Here is an 18843-nt window from a genome sequence, read left to right as displayed (position 1 = left end):
GACACGAACCCGCGTCCCCTGCATTGGCAGGCAAACTCTCAACCACTGCGCCACCAGGGAAGCCTATCTTTCCTCCTCTTCTTTTATAGAAGACTTTGAGAAGCCATGTCTCTCGAGATACATTTCTCAGCATTCAGCCTCCCTGGATCACTCTTGATACATGGTGCTTCTTCTTCCCTGGGGAAGAAGCCGAGGGAGAGAAGAGAAGCACTTCCTCCCATCCATTGACCCCTCAGGCTTCCGAGGGAAGAGAACAGAAAAACAGAAGAAGGAAGGAGCTGTTGAGATCAGGTGTGTTTTTTGAACGAGAAGCAAAGAGTGAGTGCCGTGTAGGGGTGGTTTGGGGGATCTGTTGGTTAACCGGAATGTATTGGCAGCGGGACTGTTTGCAAGACCAAGGCATGCTGAGCTCAAATGTTTTTAGGGGCCAGGCAGGTAATATAAACACTTGAAACAGCAGAAGTGTTCAACTGTAAAGAATGGTGGGGCCTGTGGTGAGCTTGGAGGGGAGATGGCATGACCTGAAAGTTTTCAAATTCAGATTTCAAAAAATGACAGAATTTTAAAATATCACTTTATGAACAGGACAAAATGCATCTGCAAGTTGGATTAGGGCTTTGGGAAGGGATTTGCAAATCCTTCCTAAGACATTGGAGGGCTCTCCTCTAGGGGAACACAGGACTTTGTTGGGGAGACAAAACATGAAAGATGGAAAGCATTACAAGGTATAGCTTAGACAGCAGTGTACTGAGTGACAAAGGTAGCAAGTAGTTGTTGCTATATTGGTGATTTATGTTATTAAGGGCTCTCGTGAGGTCAGAAGAGGAAGTGATCCCTGTAGGCTGAGGGCCCTTCAGGAAGAAGGAAGAACTTGCCTGGGTCCTAAAGGCTGGATAGGATTAGGTTAGGCAGAGAAACACGTGCACAGCCTTCCAAGATAAGTTGCCTGGCATGAGGAGCGACTCCACGTTGAGGATGAATAAGGGGTTCATTCACCATAACCAGGAGGGAAGCTGCTTCTGCAGAGTTAAGCCCTGATTCTGGTCCATTCTCAACTACAGATAGTCAACATCCCCACATAAACTGCCTTTCATGAAGGTTAAAGATTGCCAGTCATCTAATTTGCTGATTCTAGGTAGATTTGCTCACAGCTAGAGCTGACACCGTGCTTCGGGGAAGTTGGGATTCGTGGTTCTGGAGAACAGCTAAGAATAATGGACAGCCAGAGCCCCCGAATGACCTCAGGGTCCCAAAATTGTAGGATGGCAAAACAGATCTTTCCTTTAGTGGCTTAATTATCCATTCCTATTCTTGGAATCAAGTTTCTAGTTTGCCCTAGGCCTTCAGACTTCTGTCATGGAAGGTTGTATGTTAGAGAAAGAACATTGGATCTGGAATAGGAGTGAACCCAGTCTCTACAGGCGACAGTGGGCAAGTCATTCATTCACTCATTCCTTTAACCACCATTTGTTGAATACCTGCTATGTGTGATGCTTGGAGCTGGGCACTGGGAACATGATGGTGTACAAACCATTCTTAGTCCTTGCCCTCATACAGCTTACAGTCTAGTCGGGGATATGGGGACTAATCAAATAGTCACACACTAAATAAGTAAGGACAAATTGCAGTTGAGTCCACTGAGGGAAGAGTCTGGAGTGCCATGAGGGAGAATGACGTGGAGACCTGTTTGGGGTTGGGAACTGAGGGAGGGCCACTCTGAAGAAGTGACTTTCAAACTTCGACTTGAAGGAAGAGTAGAAGTTGCCAGCAGGGACTTCCCTGGCGGTCCAGTGGTTAAGACTTCATGCTCCCAATCCAGGGGGCAACAGGTTTGATCCCTGGTCGGGGAACTAAGATCCCGCGTGCCACGTGGCATGGCCAAAAATAAATAAAAAATTGCTTGCCAGCGAAAGGAGTGTGGAGGCTGGGGGTTGGGAAGACCCTGGTAGAGGAGACAGGAGGCACAAAGTCCTGTCATCTCTCTGACGCCAGAAGTGTTTCCAGGCCTGTTTGGTCTCTTCCGGCTCTAAAATCCAGCTCTCAGAAAGTGAACCCTGGATGGAAAGTGAAACTTCAAAAGGGGCACTGAGAGGCACACAAATGGGAGAAAAGAAATTCTTTGTCTTTAAAAAAGGTAAACAGTATTCAGATTGAGATCATCTCTTAAAACACAATTAGATGTGGACTCAACTTTCAAAAAGTTTATCTCTGAGGTAAAGTCAAGTTAAGAAAGAACTTGTGAGCCCCCCAAATAATGGCTTTAAAAAAGTGGAAAGCCTCTGAAAACAGGAGCTTAAAAAAAAAGGATTAGCTCTTTCTTGCCTATAACCATCGCATCTTGGTGTAACCCAGGACTGCGGGTGGAATTATAACTCCCTCTTCCTGGCATCTCCCAGTGCCTCTGGGGCATGCCACTTCCCCACTGGAGAGGGCTGTGCTCTTTGCATCCTGGGGTCCAGGTGTGACAGAATCGAATACCTTAAAACCTTAGGAGTGATAAATCCTATGGCCAACCCAAAAGTGTGAAATTCCTAAAGGACAGGCTGAGTTGAGCCACTTCTAGCCAGGGGCAATTGGGAACTTAATTCTGCAAGTATAGCAATCTGGATGATCTGAGAGCTCCAAATTTAAGGGTAATTGCTCAATTTTCTATCCATGTCAACAGGGAAAATAGGTAAAAGTGGCTGAACACAGCCAAGCAATGAGGCTGGATGAGATGTGAGATGCTAGACTGTCAGTGGAATTAGAAAAATGCTATATGTAGTGGGATATCGCTTTGTCGCCCCTCTCCCCGTTCATCTCTGTCTCCGGGCTTTCTAACTCTCTTTTGGGCTCTTCCTCATTGCCTGCTTAATCCTTCCACCCTATCCTTCATCCGTTCTCCTGCAAGCAGCAGTCACTATTGGCCCAAGCAGTTTTAATGTGGAGAAAGAGAAAGTGGAAAGAATTCTTTAAGTGCAGATAAATTGGAACCCTGATATCTCAATTCTTTTCTCTTGCTTAGTATGAATGTTCCGTTATGTTGGCATTCCCTTCCTTAAGCTTACTGCAGCACACTGGACTTATTAGGTAGTACCCAAACCTAGTTCCTTTGCCTCCCTCTCTGTGCCTTGTTAAGCTTCATTCTATTTATAGGATACTGGGTATGAAATTTGAAAAAGAAGTCCTTCTTATAGGAAATGGTATTGATAATCAATGTTTGTAAGTGTTTACCAAGAGCCAGGCCCTGTGCTGCTTTACCTGCAATATTTCAGTTAATCCTCACAACATTTCTATGAAGAGACACTGTGATCATCGCCCTTTTACAGAAGAAGAAATTGAAGTTTTGTGATGTTTAGTAGCTCACAGAGGTCACATGGCTAGTAAGCAATGATGTGCTGGGAAATATTTAACAACCAGCTCTCTGGGGGAGAAAAAGTCCTCATTGGTAGAGTTTGCCGATTTCTGTGGTGTAAATGCTCCCATGAGGGCTGTTTTCAAGCTCCCAGCATGACATCAGTGACCACAGAACTGGGAAGAGATGGACAGTAGCACACCAGTATGTTTCCATCATACAGGTACATTGGATGTAAATAATTTCAAGAGCATAGGCAAAGTAAAATGTAGTAAAATTTAGGAAGTGGTGAGTTTTGAGTATTACCTTTGTTTTTAATATAATTTATTTAATTATAAGGATGTATAATTTAATGTTTAATAATGTTTATGTTTAACAACCTGCATGCGAAATTCCTAAAATTTTTAGCCAGCATGAGCTGCTCCAGGACATCACTGCTAGTAAGTGACGGAGCTGGAGTTGGGACATGGCCTTTGTGACCCATGATCACCTGTTCTCACCACCTTCGTCTTTGCTCTCAAAGTGTTAGGTTCGTTTCTCAAGCCTGCTTATCCCGGAAGCTTGCCTCCACTCATATTCCCACTGCCCTGCTGAAGATTTGTCATCCTTTCCTGATTCTCAGATTAACCCGCTGGCCCCTGTCCTCAGCTCTGCTGATCCTTTCCCCGTGAAGTCTTGGCAGCAACATCCAGGCTGAGCAGAGAAAAGCCAGAGAGACTAGGTCTTTAGGGCTCTGCAACACGAAGCAGAATCTTCAGGTTGGACCACGCCTCTCCTTCATGTTATGTTTTCTTTTCTATCAAATCCATTGGGATTGCTTTTAGATAATGAATTCTCTTCTGGGTCCTTTGGAGAGGAGAGCCTATTTTAAGGGGAGAGGAAGGAGTGTCACTGGGCTTGTGCAGGTGTCAGGGTGAGTAGTGGGGAGTATGGGAAGTTTGGAAGAACAGAGACCCCGCAGGGCACTCCCTGGGCTGTGGCGGGCTATGGCTGGAGCTCTCCCACCAGCGCAGTGCTCTGAGACACAGCTGAGGGAACAAACTGACATCACAGAGACTTGGGACACTCAAAAGACTGCATGGAACGTCAAAGAGCCCCAGCCAGGGGTGTTGGATCATGGTGCCAATACTGAGCTGAGATCATCATGGGCCACAGGTGGACTCAGTGCAGGTTCATTTTAGTATAGAAAATAAACTTTCTGTAAAGTGATTCTCTAAACAAAAGACTTGGTGCGCTTTACCTGTAGGCCATGTCTGTGGCTGGGACATTTGGAAAGACTTCCATAGGCAAATATGACAGTCAGGTGTTTTTGGGTTTTTTTTATCACTAGGTATATGGGAATGGACAGCCTAGAAATAAGGATGTCGTAGAGATAGAAGGCACCTCCTTTTGGTGATGAGGAAACTTGGGACAAAAGTTGACAAGTAACTGCACATGGTCAGCAAATCAGGGGCAGATCTGGGACCCAGGTTTCCTGCTCCTAATCAGGTGGACCCTCTAGTACAGCTCTGTGGACCAGGAATCTGGGTTCAGTTCTTCCTTGATAGACAGTTAAGGCCACATTCCTGGCAGCAAAAGAAAAATGAACTCTAGTAGTTGTAGACTCTTGGGGCCCCAAGGGCAACTTCTTTACTCCCCAGTGTGGGTTTGGCCCCAGAGTGAGTGAGATGCCAGAGGAGTTACAGGGGACTTGCCAGAAGTTTCTTTAATGAAGCAAGAAAAGTTGTTTTGACTTGCTGCTGTTTTCTGCAGGAGGTAATTCAGGGTCCCATTCCCCTGCCGTGGGACAAGCATACACCATCGTGGAGTAGGTAGCTAAGAGCTGATGGGATGGAATGGCTTAGCTCAGCACACATAGTAGAGACTGGTTTGGCTGCGCTCTTCTTGCCTCTTGCAGAGGCAGAGAGTCGGGGGAGCTTCTGCAAATGGAGTTAAGCTTGGAGCACATTTTGGTGGTTCTGCTTTGTCACCTCAGTTGTTCCGTACCTCGCCCTGGTCCAGCTGCAAAGCACAGCCCAGAGCGTTGACCAGACCTCCTGCTCTGCTGGCAGAGCTGGAACAGAGTGCTCTAGGCCCCTAGTGGGCCCCTACCATCTCTGGGTCACACCAGCCTTCCAAGCGTTCCGTCACAAACAGCTCTGCCCGAAACGTGGTTGACAGCGACCTCTCTGGGACTCCATTTTCTTTGTTCACGTGAGCAGCTTACTGGGATGTCCCCGTCTGAAGAGGGAGAGTGGGGAGCATGACACAGACGTCCTGCACCACGCATGCACGCGCATCGTAAAGGAAGCAGGTTGTATTAACCTTCCTCCAGGAACACAGAGAAAGCTCTGTCAGCATTCCATCGTGCTGTAGTCGGTTTGGAGGAATGTGGTTAATAGTAAATCATCCAACATTAAGCACTGACAAAAGTAAAGAGAGTTAAATCTCCCTGAAATAGTTGTAGAGATCTGGGTATTTATTCCGTAACTCCTTGGATTCTGTCCCTGTTGAATATGGAAGACGGGATCAGGGTAGGGCAAAGCCAATCCCGTTTAGTTTCGTGAGATGGTCCTAGATGTGATGGTGAGCCGTGGTCCAGCTTTGGGGAGAGGCACGGGTACTTCTCCGCACAGCTGTGAAAGGAGTGGTGGATGAGGGCAGAGAGGAGATGAGGCCATATTGATGAGAACCATTGCCCAGGGACATCTTAGACTCAGATTTTTATGTGACTAGAAGGAGAGGCTCAGTGCTTTAGGATATCTGTTTCAAGTGACGGGGACTGTATAGAGAAGAGGCATAGCGTTCTCTGCCACACACAAGAAAAAGACAGGTGGATTTGTAGGTTGCTGCAAATAGTCTTTGTAACCCAAACCACAGCAAGCTGTGGCCTGGGGACTGTGCTCTCCAAGCAAACGGCCGTGATGCCTCGCTCATCTTGAAGTCTGACGGTCAGATAGTGCTTAGGTGAGACAGGAAGGGACAGGCGTGATTGTTCATCTGAAGTTGGACTCAGTGCATCACTTAGACCTCAGTTGAAGTCTTTCCTTCCAACACATGGGGATTAGTTTCTAAAGAAGAACCTGAGATAACAAAGCCTAGGTATAGCAGAAATCCAGGGGAGCGGTGATAGGGACCCTTTTACCCTAGCGAGAGACGAACTTGATATGGCCAACTGGTAGGTCTTCCTTTCCAGCTTCAGGTCCTCCCAGCTGTCTAAAAATGCCCAGATGTTTGGTGTGTGCATGTGTGTACTCACCTATATATACACACACACGCATGGGGACACATACTGGGAATGTGATTCCTGAGTGCATAAGTGTGGTTGACGGACTGGGTTTACCTAAAAGACCCTTTAAGAGGAAGCTCTTGAAAGATGATTACAGAATTGAGACACCATCATTTAAAAGTGCCCGAGGCAAATGCCTTTGAAAATTGCTGCAGCGGAGGGACGGAGAAAGAACCCGGCAGCCCTTGATTGTTGCCCCGTTCCCTCAGGACCCGTCCCCCCCTCCCCCTCTGTTTCTCATCTGATGAGAGAGAGAGCAGCAGTAAGACTCCTCATCTATCTTATGAAAATCCGATTGGGAATGGCTGTGATCAAAACCAGCTGGCTGTCACCGGCAGTGGCCTTGCGAGGAGGGAACCGCTCAGAAGCATTCTGTATGTGGCGGAGTCACGGCTGGCACTGATCAAAGGAGCATTTTTGTAATAAATATATATAAGGAAAAAATACAAAACCTAAGGATTTAGAATAAAAGCAGGGTAGTTTGTCTTGTTTTTTTCAGCGTAACACGGAGAGGATGAAATAGAATCAGATATGCCTGGTTTCTAACACAGAAGCCAGGCATATCTGGCGGCTCTGAGAAGGTGCTCTCTGTCACATTAATACCATATCACTGATCTTGGGCCTTATTGAAGAGAGTGGAGAGTTCCTCACTTTCCATTCCTTCCAGCCACTTCATTCCTCGTCACCTTTGAAGTCGCTTACCACCCCTCGCCCTTAACACATCTCTACGGATCAAAGCTGGAACTGCCACGAAGCTCCCAGAGAGCTCTTGGGGTGGCAGGGAGCATCCCTGTTCATTGTTCTTCTTTTCCTTCAGCTGTTGGTAACCACTGTGCGGTTGTTCCCTAGAGACCACTCCAGTGCGTGACACCAGGGTCCTCCCAGTGTCAGGCTCCTGGGCTGAACAGGATCCTTCCCTATGGAGAACCCCTGTTGGGCCGTGCTTGCCTCCCATGAGCACTGCCTTTGAATTGCTCCAAAGGGTCAGTCCTGGCTGACGACCCTTTGTGCGGTCAATACTGACTCTTCCACAACCCCTGGTGGACTGCGTGGGGTGATGGGGCAAATCGCATTCTAGGGGATTGCATTCATGCTCCTTCCGGAGAGTGCCACCACCCCTCTGTGGGTAATATGCTGAGGCCCGGCCTGCACACCCACAGTAGACCGCGAGCTAAGTCACCACTCAGCACAGCCTCCTGTCTGCCCACCACCCAGCCGGCACCACACCCCCTGAGGCCCGGCTCATCTCAGAAATGGACTCAGTCCAAGCCCTCCCGTCCAGCCCGTCGTCAGCCAGGAGAGTGGCCACGGCGTGGGTGGCTGGGAGGAACAACCGGCTCTTTCGATTTTCTTCCTGAGGTCGGGGATCTCTTTCCCCAGCAGCAGGAGGAGGGGGTGGGTTTGGCAGGAGCATGGAGACATCTCAACGTACGAGACATAGATAAACCGCCCCCCACCCAAGCCAGCGCCTCAGGACGGACATCTTCCTGCCCCTGTCATTCGCTTCCTCAGGGACCTGCATGGGCACCTTTTGCTCGTGATCAGTCCTGTTTCTCGGTCCCTGCAGTGGACCTTCTGGCCAGCAGCATCACAGTTTTCAGACTCTTCTCCCGTGGCTGCCTCACTCCTCCCCTCCCAGTGACCTGGCCGGATCAGGTGAAATCACTGGGGATCGGTCCTCATAAAGCAGACCCGCCAGGGACCTGCAGATGCATTTTTGCCCCGGAACCCCAGTGCGTCCGGGGAGTGCAGGGGCCCAGGAGCTCCTCTGAGACCGTCCCTTTCCCTTGTTCCTTCGGGTGTTAGAAGCCTGTTGCCTACCACTTTCCCCTTTTCTTCTCCCTTTAAAAAAATTCTCCCATTTTTTCACTTAGAAAAAAAAATTATTTATACGATTGAGATCCACTAATTAAAGCCATTTTCTGGTATTTGGTTACTGGAGTGTTTGATGTCTCTCTGACAAGACCATGAAATGCATGGAGTGTCCACAGGGACAGAATTTGCTGAACACGGCTCTTTGTAAATGAGGGGACACAGTGTCGCAGCAGCTCATGAATATGAAACGCCCATGATGCCACCTCAGTGGACTTGGGAACACAGATGAATCCTGTCATGTGCTAAATGAGACCAATTTCTTTCATTTAACTTCATCTTCAATCAGACCTTCTTCCATTTGCCTGTTTAAAATTCCCCATACGTGATGCAGAAGGTAACAGCATTCAGTAAAACAAAGTTTTGCAGCTGCAGAGAAAAATTATAATGATCTCAGGTGTAAAGTTGCAATCTCCTGGAAACGTGGACATTCTTTCCTTTCGCTCACGAGCTCTGCTGAGAGTCTGTTGACTTTGAGTGCAACATTGGGGGTTGTCTGGACTGCTCTTCTTGGGGTGTCCCTCCACAGTGTGTCCAGGCCCCTTTCGGGTGGGTTACTGAATGTGGCTGTGAATTATGCAGGGTGGACGTGAGCCCTCAGCAGCCCACGAGTGCTCTGCTGTGGCCAGGGCACTGGGCGGGGGAGCAGCTCTGGGAAGAGATGGTGTGGGACCGCATGGGGCCTCTGCCGTGGGGGGCACAGTTAGTGGGTGAAGCGAGACGGGCAGATGTCATCATTCAGCACCCGGAGGAACCTGACAAGGTAGGCCAGCCCCTGGTATCGTTTACTAAGGCGTCAAGGTCAGAAAGTGCTGGAGTTAGAAGAGACTTTATGTAGCTCTCTAGAAACCCTTCTGGCCACGACCAGAAAATTCCATTCAGAAACCCCCAACCAAGAAAATCAGCAAAGAGTAGAACCTAAAAGGGACACAGAGAGGAGGGGTTCCCTGCCTGAGCCATCTTTGCCTGGGTGGGACCGAGGGCCGGATCAGGGTGCCTCCTTCGTTCTCTCCTTCCTCTGCGCCAAGGAAAGAGCCTGAGTAATGCTCAGGGTGTACTCATTACAAGCGGAGCCTGATCTAAGAAATCACTTTCTGTTCTTGTACCAAAACAAGCCAACAACAGCTAGATGTGAAGGCAGGCTATCATGAAATACGTTGCAGAGATCTGGGGCCAGGGTCTCTGCAGGAGGCAGGCAGGCTTCTTGCTGTCGAGCCACAGGGGCAGAAAAGGATCCCTCTGGGACTTCCCTGGGTACTTAGCATTTTAGTGTGCGGGTGTGATGGTATTACGGGCAACGTGTGCATTTCAGGGCAAGTGGCAGCTTCTCGCATCTTTGAAACCAGTTGTAATTGATCCTACTGGTGTTCCCACATGTTTCTATTATTTATTTCTATTACTTATTTAAGCACCCCTCATTTATTTCTGTGGTTTCATCTGGTAGTTGGTTTGTTGGTAGATCTGGCAGGCTAGTATGCTGGTATCTTGATGAGTTTTCCATTTGGCAACCTCTCTCTTTGGAATTAGCTCTTACTGCTGTTGCTGTTCATTAACAAGCCTTTACTGGGGACTCCCTGAAGGTGGCATGTGGAGTGGGGCACGCTAGAGATCAAGAGGAAGCCCAGGGTGAAGAGCAGTGTGACCCAGCCTCAGGATGGAAGCCCAGCAGTCCATATGGACCCAATTTGGATGACTCTTCCTCTGTAACTTTGTCCCCACTCCTCCATTGTTTCTTGTATATGCACAGGCCCTTCCCAGGAGGCCTTGCAGCTCTCAAGTGAGGCAAAGCCTCTGTTGTGATGTCGTCAAATCCAGGATGTATCTAAGGATTGCTCTTGGTTGTTCTTGCGAAATGAATCCTGCCTAGGCAACTTTGGGACTCAGTAACACTTATACTGTAATTAGAATGATATAGAGAAGATGGACATGGCCCATCCATGTGTGTGACTTGCAGATTTGAGGGGCATTTATTGATCCAGTTCCGTTCAGTTGTCCTTTAGTTTGCCCATCTTTGGGAATGCAGAAGTGACTGGGACGTGGTCTTCACCCTCCACTAGTTCAGCATCTAGGAGGCAGGCCGAGGGCAAATTTCACTTGCTCTACCTACAGCAAAGTAATCAGGTCCATCCTGTGTCCTTGAATATACAGCACTGTGGAAAGGTAGAGTAGGAAGCTCTGAATTCTGCCTGTTGGGTTCCAAGATGATTCACAAAGGAAGGGATGTGCATTTTCCTTATTCTGCTCATTTATCATCATTTTTTTTAATGTATAGACCCTCCCTTTGCAACTTTTCCATGCTGGGTCCATCTTGGTTTGCCCCTAATATGCCTCCAAAGAGGTCTTGCCTATAGTAGGCACCCAGGCGTCTCCTGGCCGGTTGATGCAGGTCCTTCCTCACCTGGCACCTGACGCCCTCTCTCCTGCTTCGCCCCGAGCTGCTCTCTCCTGGGCCCTGCACGCCAGCCACGCCACCCTTTTAGCGAGTTCCTCCTCACCTCCTAGCGCCTTTATGCACGTTGTCCCCTGCCTGGCTTAGTCCTGCTTATCCTTCAGTGGCCCTGTCCTAGTTCAGAGACCTTCCCTAACTCGACACTCCACCCCCCCAAAATCCTGAATTAGATCCTCTCTGGACTGAATTAAGGGCATTATGCAGCATCCATTTGATAGAAAACTAGATGGTCATTTAAAAGAATAAGATGCACATGTACATTGAAAAGGACAGATAAAAGTAAGTCGCAGGACTTCCCTGGAGGTCCAGTGGTTAAGACTCCATGCTTCCGCTGCAGGGGGCATGGGTTCAATCCCTGGTCGGGGAACTAAAATCCCGCATGCCGCATGGCACAGCCAAAAAATAATTAAAAAAAAAAGAAAAGTTGGGGCTTCCCTGGTGGCGCAGTGGTTGAGAGTCCGCCTGCCAATGCAGGGGACACGGGTTCGTGACCCAGTTCAGGAGGATCCCACATGCCGCGGAGCGGCTGGGCCCGTGAGCCATGGCCGCTGAGCCTGCGCGTCCAGAGCCTGTGCTCCGCAACGGGAGAGGCCACAACAGTGAGAGACCCACGTACCGCAAAAAAAAAAAAAAAAAAAGTTGTAAAACAATGGATACGTAACATGATGCCATTTGCAAACATTTTAAAAGGACATATGTGCTGTGTATGCAGAAATTCTTTTCAGTAAACATATATGAGAAATGGTTAATAGCGATCGCCTCTAGGGAGATGGCTGGGATTCATATAAGGAAAGGACATTTTTCATCTTAAACTTGTCTACAGCATTTGAATTTATTACCACATATGATATTACTTTTGCCATTAAAAATAAAACATTAGGTCTCCCTGTTATTTTGGTCTCAGAGTCCAGTTAGCTCCCTTCACAGTGTGTGTCTTCATTTGCAGGCAGCACATTTATTTGTGTTTATTGCTATCTCCCACTACACTGGTGCTGCAGGAAGACAGGGCCCATGTCGGGTTTATCTGCTGTTGTTACCGGCACCTCTAGCACGGTGCCTTTCACAGAGGGGCTGCTCCATTCATCCCTTCAAGGATGAATGGATAAACGAATGAGCAAGTGAACAAATGCAGTTTCCCCACAGTGTGGCTAATTGGGCAACACGTGTGATACAGGCAGGTGAAAGGCAAGTGAGATGGCTGACATGAGAGGCTGGGAGCAAATGCAAAGAGCAGGGAAGGCCCGTTTTGTTAAGGAGTCTGAGCTGGGAGAGAGCAGCGGGTAACTGGTCAGCAGGGGGCGCTGTCTGGGGAAGCTGAAACGAAGGATGAGGGCACCCGCTGCTGCGGCACTGACGTCTCAGCCCTTTTGCCTCGCCGGCCCTTTTCCTGGGCCCGTTCGAGGCGTCCGTTCCCCTCCTTCTCCACGCAGCCACCGGGTCTCCAGTGTCGGTCCATTTTTCTCTCTGCACCATTTGGCCTTGTTGTAGGGAAGTAGCCAGTCGGCCATACGGTGAGGGAGAGACTTCCCTTAGTTACGGTTATTGGGAGACAGAGAAACACCGAGAACAGAGGACACTCGGTCGCAGGCAAAACGAAAGCTGTCCCAACTATAGGCGGTTGTCTCACATCTCCACTAGTAGAGGCGTCTTTGAAGTCACTGGACCTTTGCAAAGAAAGCCTCTGGGCAGGGGTGGGGACAGCCTTTCTGGGAGGGGTGCAGTTGAACTGGAGCTGGAAGCCTGCTCTGTCCATTCTTAATGACTCACTTCACGCAAGCTACTTCATCTTGCTGAGCCTCAGTGTTCTCATCTGGAAGATGGTGACAACTGGGCAGGATTAAATGAGAAAATGAGGGTAGAGCCATATAGTTTCTCTCCATGCTCAATGTTTTATCTGTTAAACGAATAAGAATAATATAGAATATTTATTACTTATTAAGCATAGTGCTTGATATTTTAGATGATCGCATGTAATACAGCAACCCTGTGAGGTGGGTGTAGTTATGTTCCCCGTTTTACAGCTGAAGAAACTGAGGCACAGAGAGGATGAAGCCTCACAGCTAGTACACGGGGGAGCCAGGCTTCGAATGCTTCCAGTGCCTGCAGTCTCAGCCACTGGACAGGAGTCTTACCCATATGTTTAAGTAACCCATTGTTTCTGTTAATGTTCTTATTATCAGCAGCATCGAAGAAAATGAAACTAAAGTTAACATAATTATTGAATTTTTTTAAATAGTGGCTGCTTTTCAATAGTCCTAGAGCATACTTCTTTGTTCCTCTTACTGTCTCTATTAAAATTGTTGCTTTTGAATGTTAAGCTTGACACCCTGAATCAGACACTAGGTCACTGGTTCAGGCTTGCAGGTCAAGTAGCCGTCACTGATTACAGGCAGAGCCGGATCATTCCACGCAGGTAATTTTGTGAAGAAGCGGATTGATTTCTCAAGCCCGTTTTCTTTTTCTAGGTTGGGTCATCCTGCATGTGTGTGTATGAGAGAGAGGGGTGGGCGGAAGGGAAGAGAGAAAGAGGACAGAAACTCCTGGGAACATGTTATATATATCCATAAGCAAGCACTTGTCTGTGATTGTAAATCAGAAACTGTAAAATTAGGAAGTTCTTTGAAGTTTGCCCGAAACCTGCTCCACGGCCACCTGTTCCACTGGGGCCGGCAGTTGGATGGCCAGGCTCTGCGGCGATGGCTCAAGCTGTCACTGCACCGCAACGCTCCAGCCTGCCTTGGCCTGGCTGTCATCGCTGGCTTGGTCCCGCTCAGGCAGTTCGCCGGTTTCTGTTGGACACCAGGCTTCCAATTAGAGAGAAGTCCCACTGTGTGGCCAGCCCCGCCAGTGCCGCTCTGAGCGGCCCCTTTGCCAAGGCCCGAGCTGACCTCCGCTCTGTCACAGATGGGCCAGCCCCACGCTCCTTCGTGCGCATTTGGAGGAGGGGGGTGGGGACAAACAGGGAAGCCACGGGGACTCAGAGTGGATAGTGGGCAGAAGTGCAGCTCCTCAGAGCTGGGAGAAGCTGGGCAGAGTTGACAGGACCCAAATGCTGACATTGCAGAGCAAGAGGGGACTTGGGGAAGACCCCGTCCTGAGCCCTGAGCACAGCAGGGAGCATTTTCTTACCAACTTCTGAATATTCATCTCAGGCTGGGCCTCACACCGAGGAGAGCCAGGAGCAGCTAACTGCCTCACGCCGGACCTGTCACACTGCTGATGGCGCATGGCACGGCCAGCTTCCGCCCTGCCCCACTGCAGGGCCCGTGCAGTCCTGCCAGCCTAGGAGCCCTCTCGGCCTGGACTCAGGGACGGTGCCATCGGCAGCCCTCACATGGACTGTATTCTTCACTCGTAGTGGACAGGGACGAGCAAGCTGAATTTCTGTTAGCATAAGAAATAGAAAATTAGAGAACTCCATCTCTAATTCTCATCTAAGCTCTGCACTGCGTCTTTCTAGATAGAGGACTTGCTGAATGTGATTCATTATTTCGGGGCTGGTGTATGTGTCTTCTTTATTTCCCTATCAGCATTTTCTTTTTATTTTCATCCCTTTAATCACTCTCTTTCTCTGCCTGTCTCTTTCTCTCTGTCTTATTTTCTCTGTCTCCGTCTCTCCCTTGCATGCTTTCTGTCTCTCTTTCCAGGTACGGCATCTGTAACCCCCCCATTGGAAGCAATAATAAAGACGCCAGGCTGGGAACTGACATTTATGTACTCGGGCTTAGCTTGACTGGAACCATCGCAAAGTCTAAATAATGAATAGCCTGAAAGTGGCAAGGGTCTTCCCAGCTGTTCTTGGAATGATTCTGCGTCTCTTAAAAAAAAAAAAATTTTTTTTTTTTTAAATTTAGTCCGTGGAAGCAAAAACGAAGGGTGGGAGCTTCCCTGGTGGTGCAGTGGCTGAGAGTCTGCCTGCCGATGCAGGGGACACGGGTTCATGCCTCGGTCCGGGAAGATCCCACATGCCGCGGAGCGGCTGGGCCCGTGAGCCGTGGCCGCTGAACCTACGCGTCCGGAGCCTGTGCTCCGCAACCGGAGAGGCCACAACAGTGAGAGGCCCGCGTACTGCAAAAAAAACAAAACAAACAAACAAAAAAAAACGAAGGGTGTCTTCACTGCTCTCTCCTCTCTGGAATTTTTCCTCCTTTTAATATTTGCAGTTGGTTTGGGAATTCCAGGACTGTCTCTCCCTGCTTGGCCTTTTTTTCTGCCCCATCTCTTTTTTTCTCTATGCAGACTGGTTAAAACAAAGAAAGCCCCTCTACCAGTCAGTGATACTCACTGAGAGAAGGCAGTACTTCTTTAAGGTGTTAGGTTGTCCCCAGGAGAAGATGGACGATTTTTCTGCTATAATAAGCAAGTTTCCACAATTAAGTGATGTGCTGTCTCTCTGTTTCTCCACTTGCATGACTTTGTTAGATTGACAAAGGGAATGGCCTCATGTCTCTTCCTATGTTTGTATGTCTGTCTCATGTGGAGAGTTCAGAGGAGGAGAATCTCCAAGAGACAGCAAGGGAAGTGTCATCTTTAGAGTCAGTGTTGTTTATTATATTAGACCCGGTAAGTGGAGACTCTGATCCTGGACACACTGCTGGGAAGCCAGGTCACATCATTAGGCGTAAAGTGACCTTCAGATACAGGCTCAGGCCTTGCAAAGACTAGGACGAGCTGATGCAGGTGTGAACCTTGGTCATGAGGAGGTGCACTCATGGTGACATCCACCTCGTGACACTACGCTTTCCCACTTCCTCTGTCTCTGACCACGCCAGGTTCATTCAGCTCCTCTTTTCTTTTCTCTCCTCTAATAAAACACTTCCCCAAGTGCTGTCTGGGACTTTCTTCTCATTTCTTTACATTTCTCCTTAGAGAGCTACGCCAGTGGCTTCTAACCTGGAGCAAATGTCAGGATCACCCAAGAAATCTTAGGAAAAAATACAGACGCCTGAGCCCCACCCCACTAGGAGATTCTAGTCCAGCAAGTTCTGGGGTAAAGCCTGAGATTTGGGAATTGTTGAAGTTCTACCTTTGATTCCCATGCACACCTCTACTTCAGTTCCACAGCCCTAGACTGGGGTCCTAGAGGCCAGAGACCATTGTGTCCATTCTACCCAAAGCCTGTAGCCCTAACTGTGGTCGGCACGTTGAAGGTGGTAAGTAGCCAGTGGAGAAGCAGGCAAGCTCCCCCATTCGTGCTGCTGACATTTTTGGCTTCTCCTCTCATTGCAGATATTCCTGTTATTCCGGACCTGGAAGAAGTACAGGAGGAAGACTTTGTTTTGCAGGTGGCGGCCCCTCCCAGGTATGTTAAATTAATATGAAGTTGGCAGGAGGCAGGGACCATGCCACACACCATCTCCAGTGGTGCTGCCCCCCAGGGGAGATCCAGATGTCTCCGGATGGGTTCCATCCCAGGGTTCCCATTTTATTAGACGTTTTCTCCCCATTTTGGTCCTTCCCAGCTGCCTACGAGGCTCTGGGTTGGTGGCCCGGCAGCACTCCTGGCACTGGTTCTGCCTGTGGTTCCTCCTCACATTCCGTCTTTCCTGCAGCATCCAGGTCAACCGGGTGATGACCTACCGTGACCTGGATAATGACCTCATGAAGTACGCAGCCTTTCAGACCTTGGTGAGTGAGGCAGCTTCTGTGCAGAGGAGCAGGCTCCAGGCAGCATCCGTAGGGAGTTCTCAGTTTCTCCAAAGCCTTACAGCCTCTCCTCCGTGGGTCTCTGAGGCTGCCGGGCAACAGTCCCTTTGCCAGAGACATCATCCTCGGGTATTACAGCATCCCTGGACCCAACATATTCCAGCCTTCCCAGGGCCAGTCTCCTTCCTGCTTCCCTGGCTGCCCCCGGGGCATCAGTAGATATGCTGCTGTCATGCCTGCCATCCTGGTATTGACCTTCCCCCAAGGAGTGCCCAACCTGTAGGACATCATGGTGTTCCCTCAGTTCTCAGTGGCATTGGGGTCCCCCCACAGTTTTGCTCTTTCACAAGGCATTTGCAATTTCGCAAGGCATTCTGGATTTGGGAAGTTCCACCACACTCAACCTGGTCCCCCTCTCTTTGCCAGAGGTCGTTGTCCGAAGGCCTCCGAGGTGCACAGCCTGCCTTTTCTTTCTTTTTTTTCCCCTGCCCATTCACAGGATGGAGAGATCGACCTGAAGCTCCTCACCAAAGTCCTGGCACCGGAGCATGAGGTTCGAGAGGTACGTAGCGGCGGCAGTGCCCGCCCCTCATTCCCGGGAACAGCTGGCTCCGAGGCTGGCCTCGGCAGGAGGCTGGCTGTGGCCGAGGGGACGGCGTCCCCCAGCTCACCCCGCGATGCCTGTCTCGGCAGGATGATGTCAGCTGGGACTGGGACCGTCTGTACACTGAGGTGTCCTCAGAGCTCCTCAGCGAGTGGGACGTGCTGCAGACGGACAAGGAGGACCCCGTGGGACAGCAGCCCTCGCACACCTGAGCCCGGGGGTCGCTCTCCCTGCACGCGGTCGCCTCTGCTTTGGACTCGAGACACAGGCCATAAACCTAAAACTAAAGAAGCTTGCAAGCAGCTCAGAATTTTTATGTGGACTATTTTGTAATAAAAATATCTATTTTCAGTAGACCGCATTGGATCGTTCGACTGTAAGAAATTGCTTTTTTCTGTAGCCCTCTCTTCCGTTTCTTTCCAGCACTCCCTTGGAAAGATTCGTCAAGAGTGAAGGAGGGCATCTCTCCCCATCGTTGAAGCTTGGGAGGGAAAGCTAGATTCAGGGGGAGAAGCGGTGGTGCTCCTGGAAGCCGTTCGGTTCACAGAAGCCACAGCAGCTCCCCGGAGCATTTACCTGTGAGCACCTGGACGCAGGGATACGGGAGGTGGCATGCGGCTGCCTGCTGGGGTCCTGGGGAGGGCCTGGCCACATGCCTTTCTCACTTTGGACGGTCAGTTATGTTGGTGAAGTTGCGCTGTCTCCTTCGAGCTTTCGGTGGGCGCGATCAGATGACCCACTGCCCACGTCAGTGAGTGGCTCTTCTAACAGCACGCCCCTTTCCCCCCTCTTCCTGCAACCCATGCCTGGGGCTTCCAAAGCACATGTTTCCTTTCTGCCACAGGTTCCCAGGGCCTTGTTTCTGGTTCTTATTAGCAGGGGCCAGCTCAGCAGCCCTGAGACGTCCACAGAAACACTCTCTCTCCCTGAGAGAGCCTGGGTCTCCGCTGACCTTTCAGAGGTGTAGCTGTTTGTCTCCGTTGCTCCCCCCAAGCATCATCACTGCCAGTTTCCAAAATGTGCCAAGATCTGGAGCAGAGCCCAGTCCTTTTTCTAAACAGAGACATCTTTTGTTTTTGTTTTTCTCTTAACTCCCCAAGACATCTCATCTGAGGACAGGACGTCTCCCCGCCCACCTCTCCTAGATGCCACTCTGGGTCAGGCCCGCGCAGTCTGGCGGCAACTAACCAAGCCCCACTCCTGGCCGTGGGGAGTGCTGAGTGCTGAATGCTGCTCTCACCCTGCCTGGAAAGCCCTTCATTAAAATTCAGAAAAACAAAGAGGCTCAACACTTCAGAAACACACTGGGGGTTATTTTTTTCTGACTACAGTGCCCTTCCCTGGTGAGCCACCGGCTCGGCTCCGGGGCAGGCAAAGAGAATACTTGTCTGTTAATTATAAACTCAGGGATTTAGTGGCTTTGGGGTCTCGTTTCCTCCTTTTCCAGAGTCACACTTTTAGCCCAGACAGCCCCTCTTTGGAATAATTCCCATGGTCACTGAGAAGTTTCCGTCCAGGCTGGTTTTTCTTGAGCCTGCAAGACTCTGAAACCCAAAGGAGGAATTGCTGTATTTCGAGTACCTTAATCACCGGCAAGTTCAACCCTGATAACCTTGAGGGTCTTCAGCCAGCTCGAGCGGGGCCTGGGGGTTGACTTCCTTCCTCCCTTT

The 18843-nt window shown here is 49.6% G+C and overlaps 1 protein-coding gene across 1 annotated transcript in view; it reads left to right on the top strand.

Annotated features, from left to right (window-relative positions):
• Positions 1 to 17519, top strand: part of IFT43 (intraflagellar transport 43) — a gene marked incomplete at its 5' end in the record, with an annotated part of 88016 nt that extends 70497 nt beyond the window's left edge. Inside the window, 4 exons of the mRNA XM_079915062.1 lie at positions 16153 to 16225; positions 16476 to 16551; positions 17069 to 17131; positions 17263 to 17519. Of these exons, the coding sequence (XP_079771188.1) occupies positions 16153 to 16225; positions 16476 to 16551; positions 17069 to 17131; positions 17263 to 17385 (335 nt within the window). The 3' untranslated portion in view covers positions 17386 to 17519. The remainder of the gene's footprint in view (positions 1 to 16152; positions 16226 to 16475; positions 16552 to 17068; positions 17132 to 17262) is intronic.
• Between the last annotated feature and the right edge of the window lie 1324 nt (positions 17520 to 18843).

Source organism: Stenella coeruleoalba (assembly GCF_951394435.1).
Source record: "Stenella coeruleoalba genome assembly, chromosome: 2".
NCBI lineage: Eukaryota > Metazoa > Chordata > Mammalia > Artiodactyla > Delphinidae > Stenella > Stenella coeruleoalba.
The sequence above is the reverse complement of the archived record's forward strand: the minus strand, read 5'-3'. Positions and strand labels throughout refer to the sequence as shown.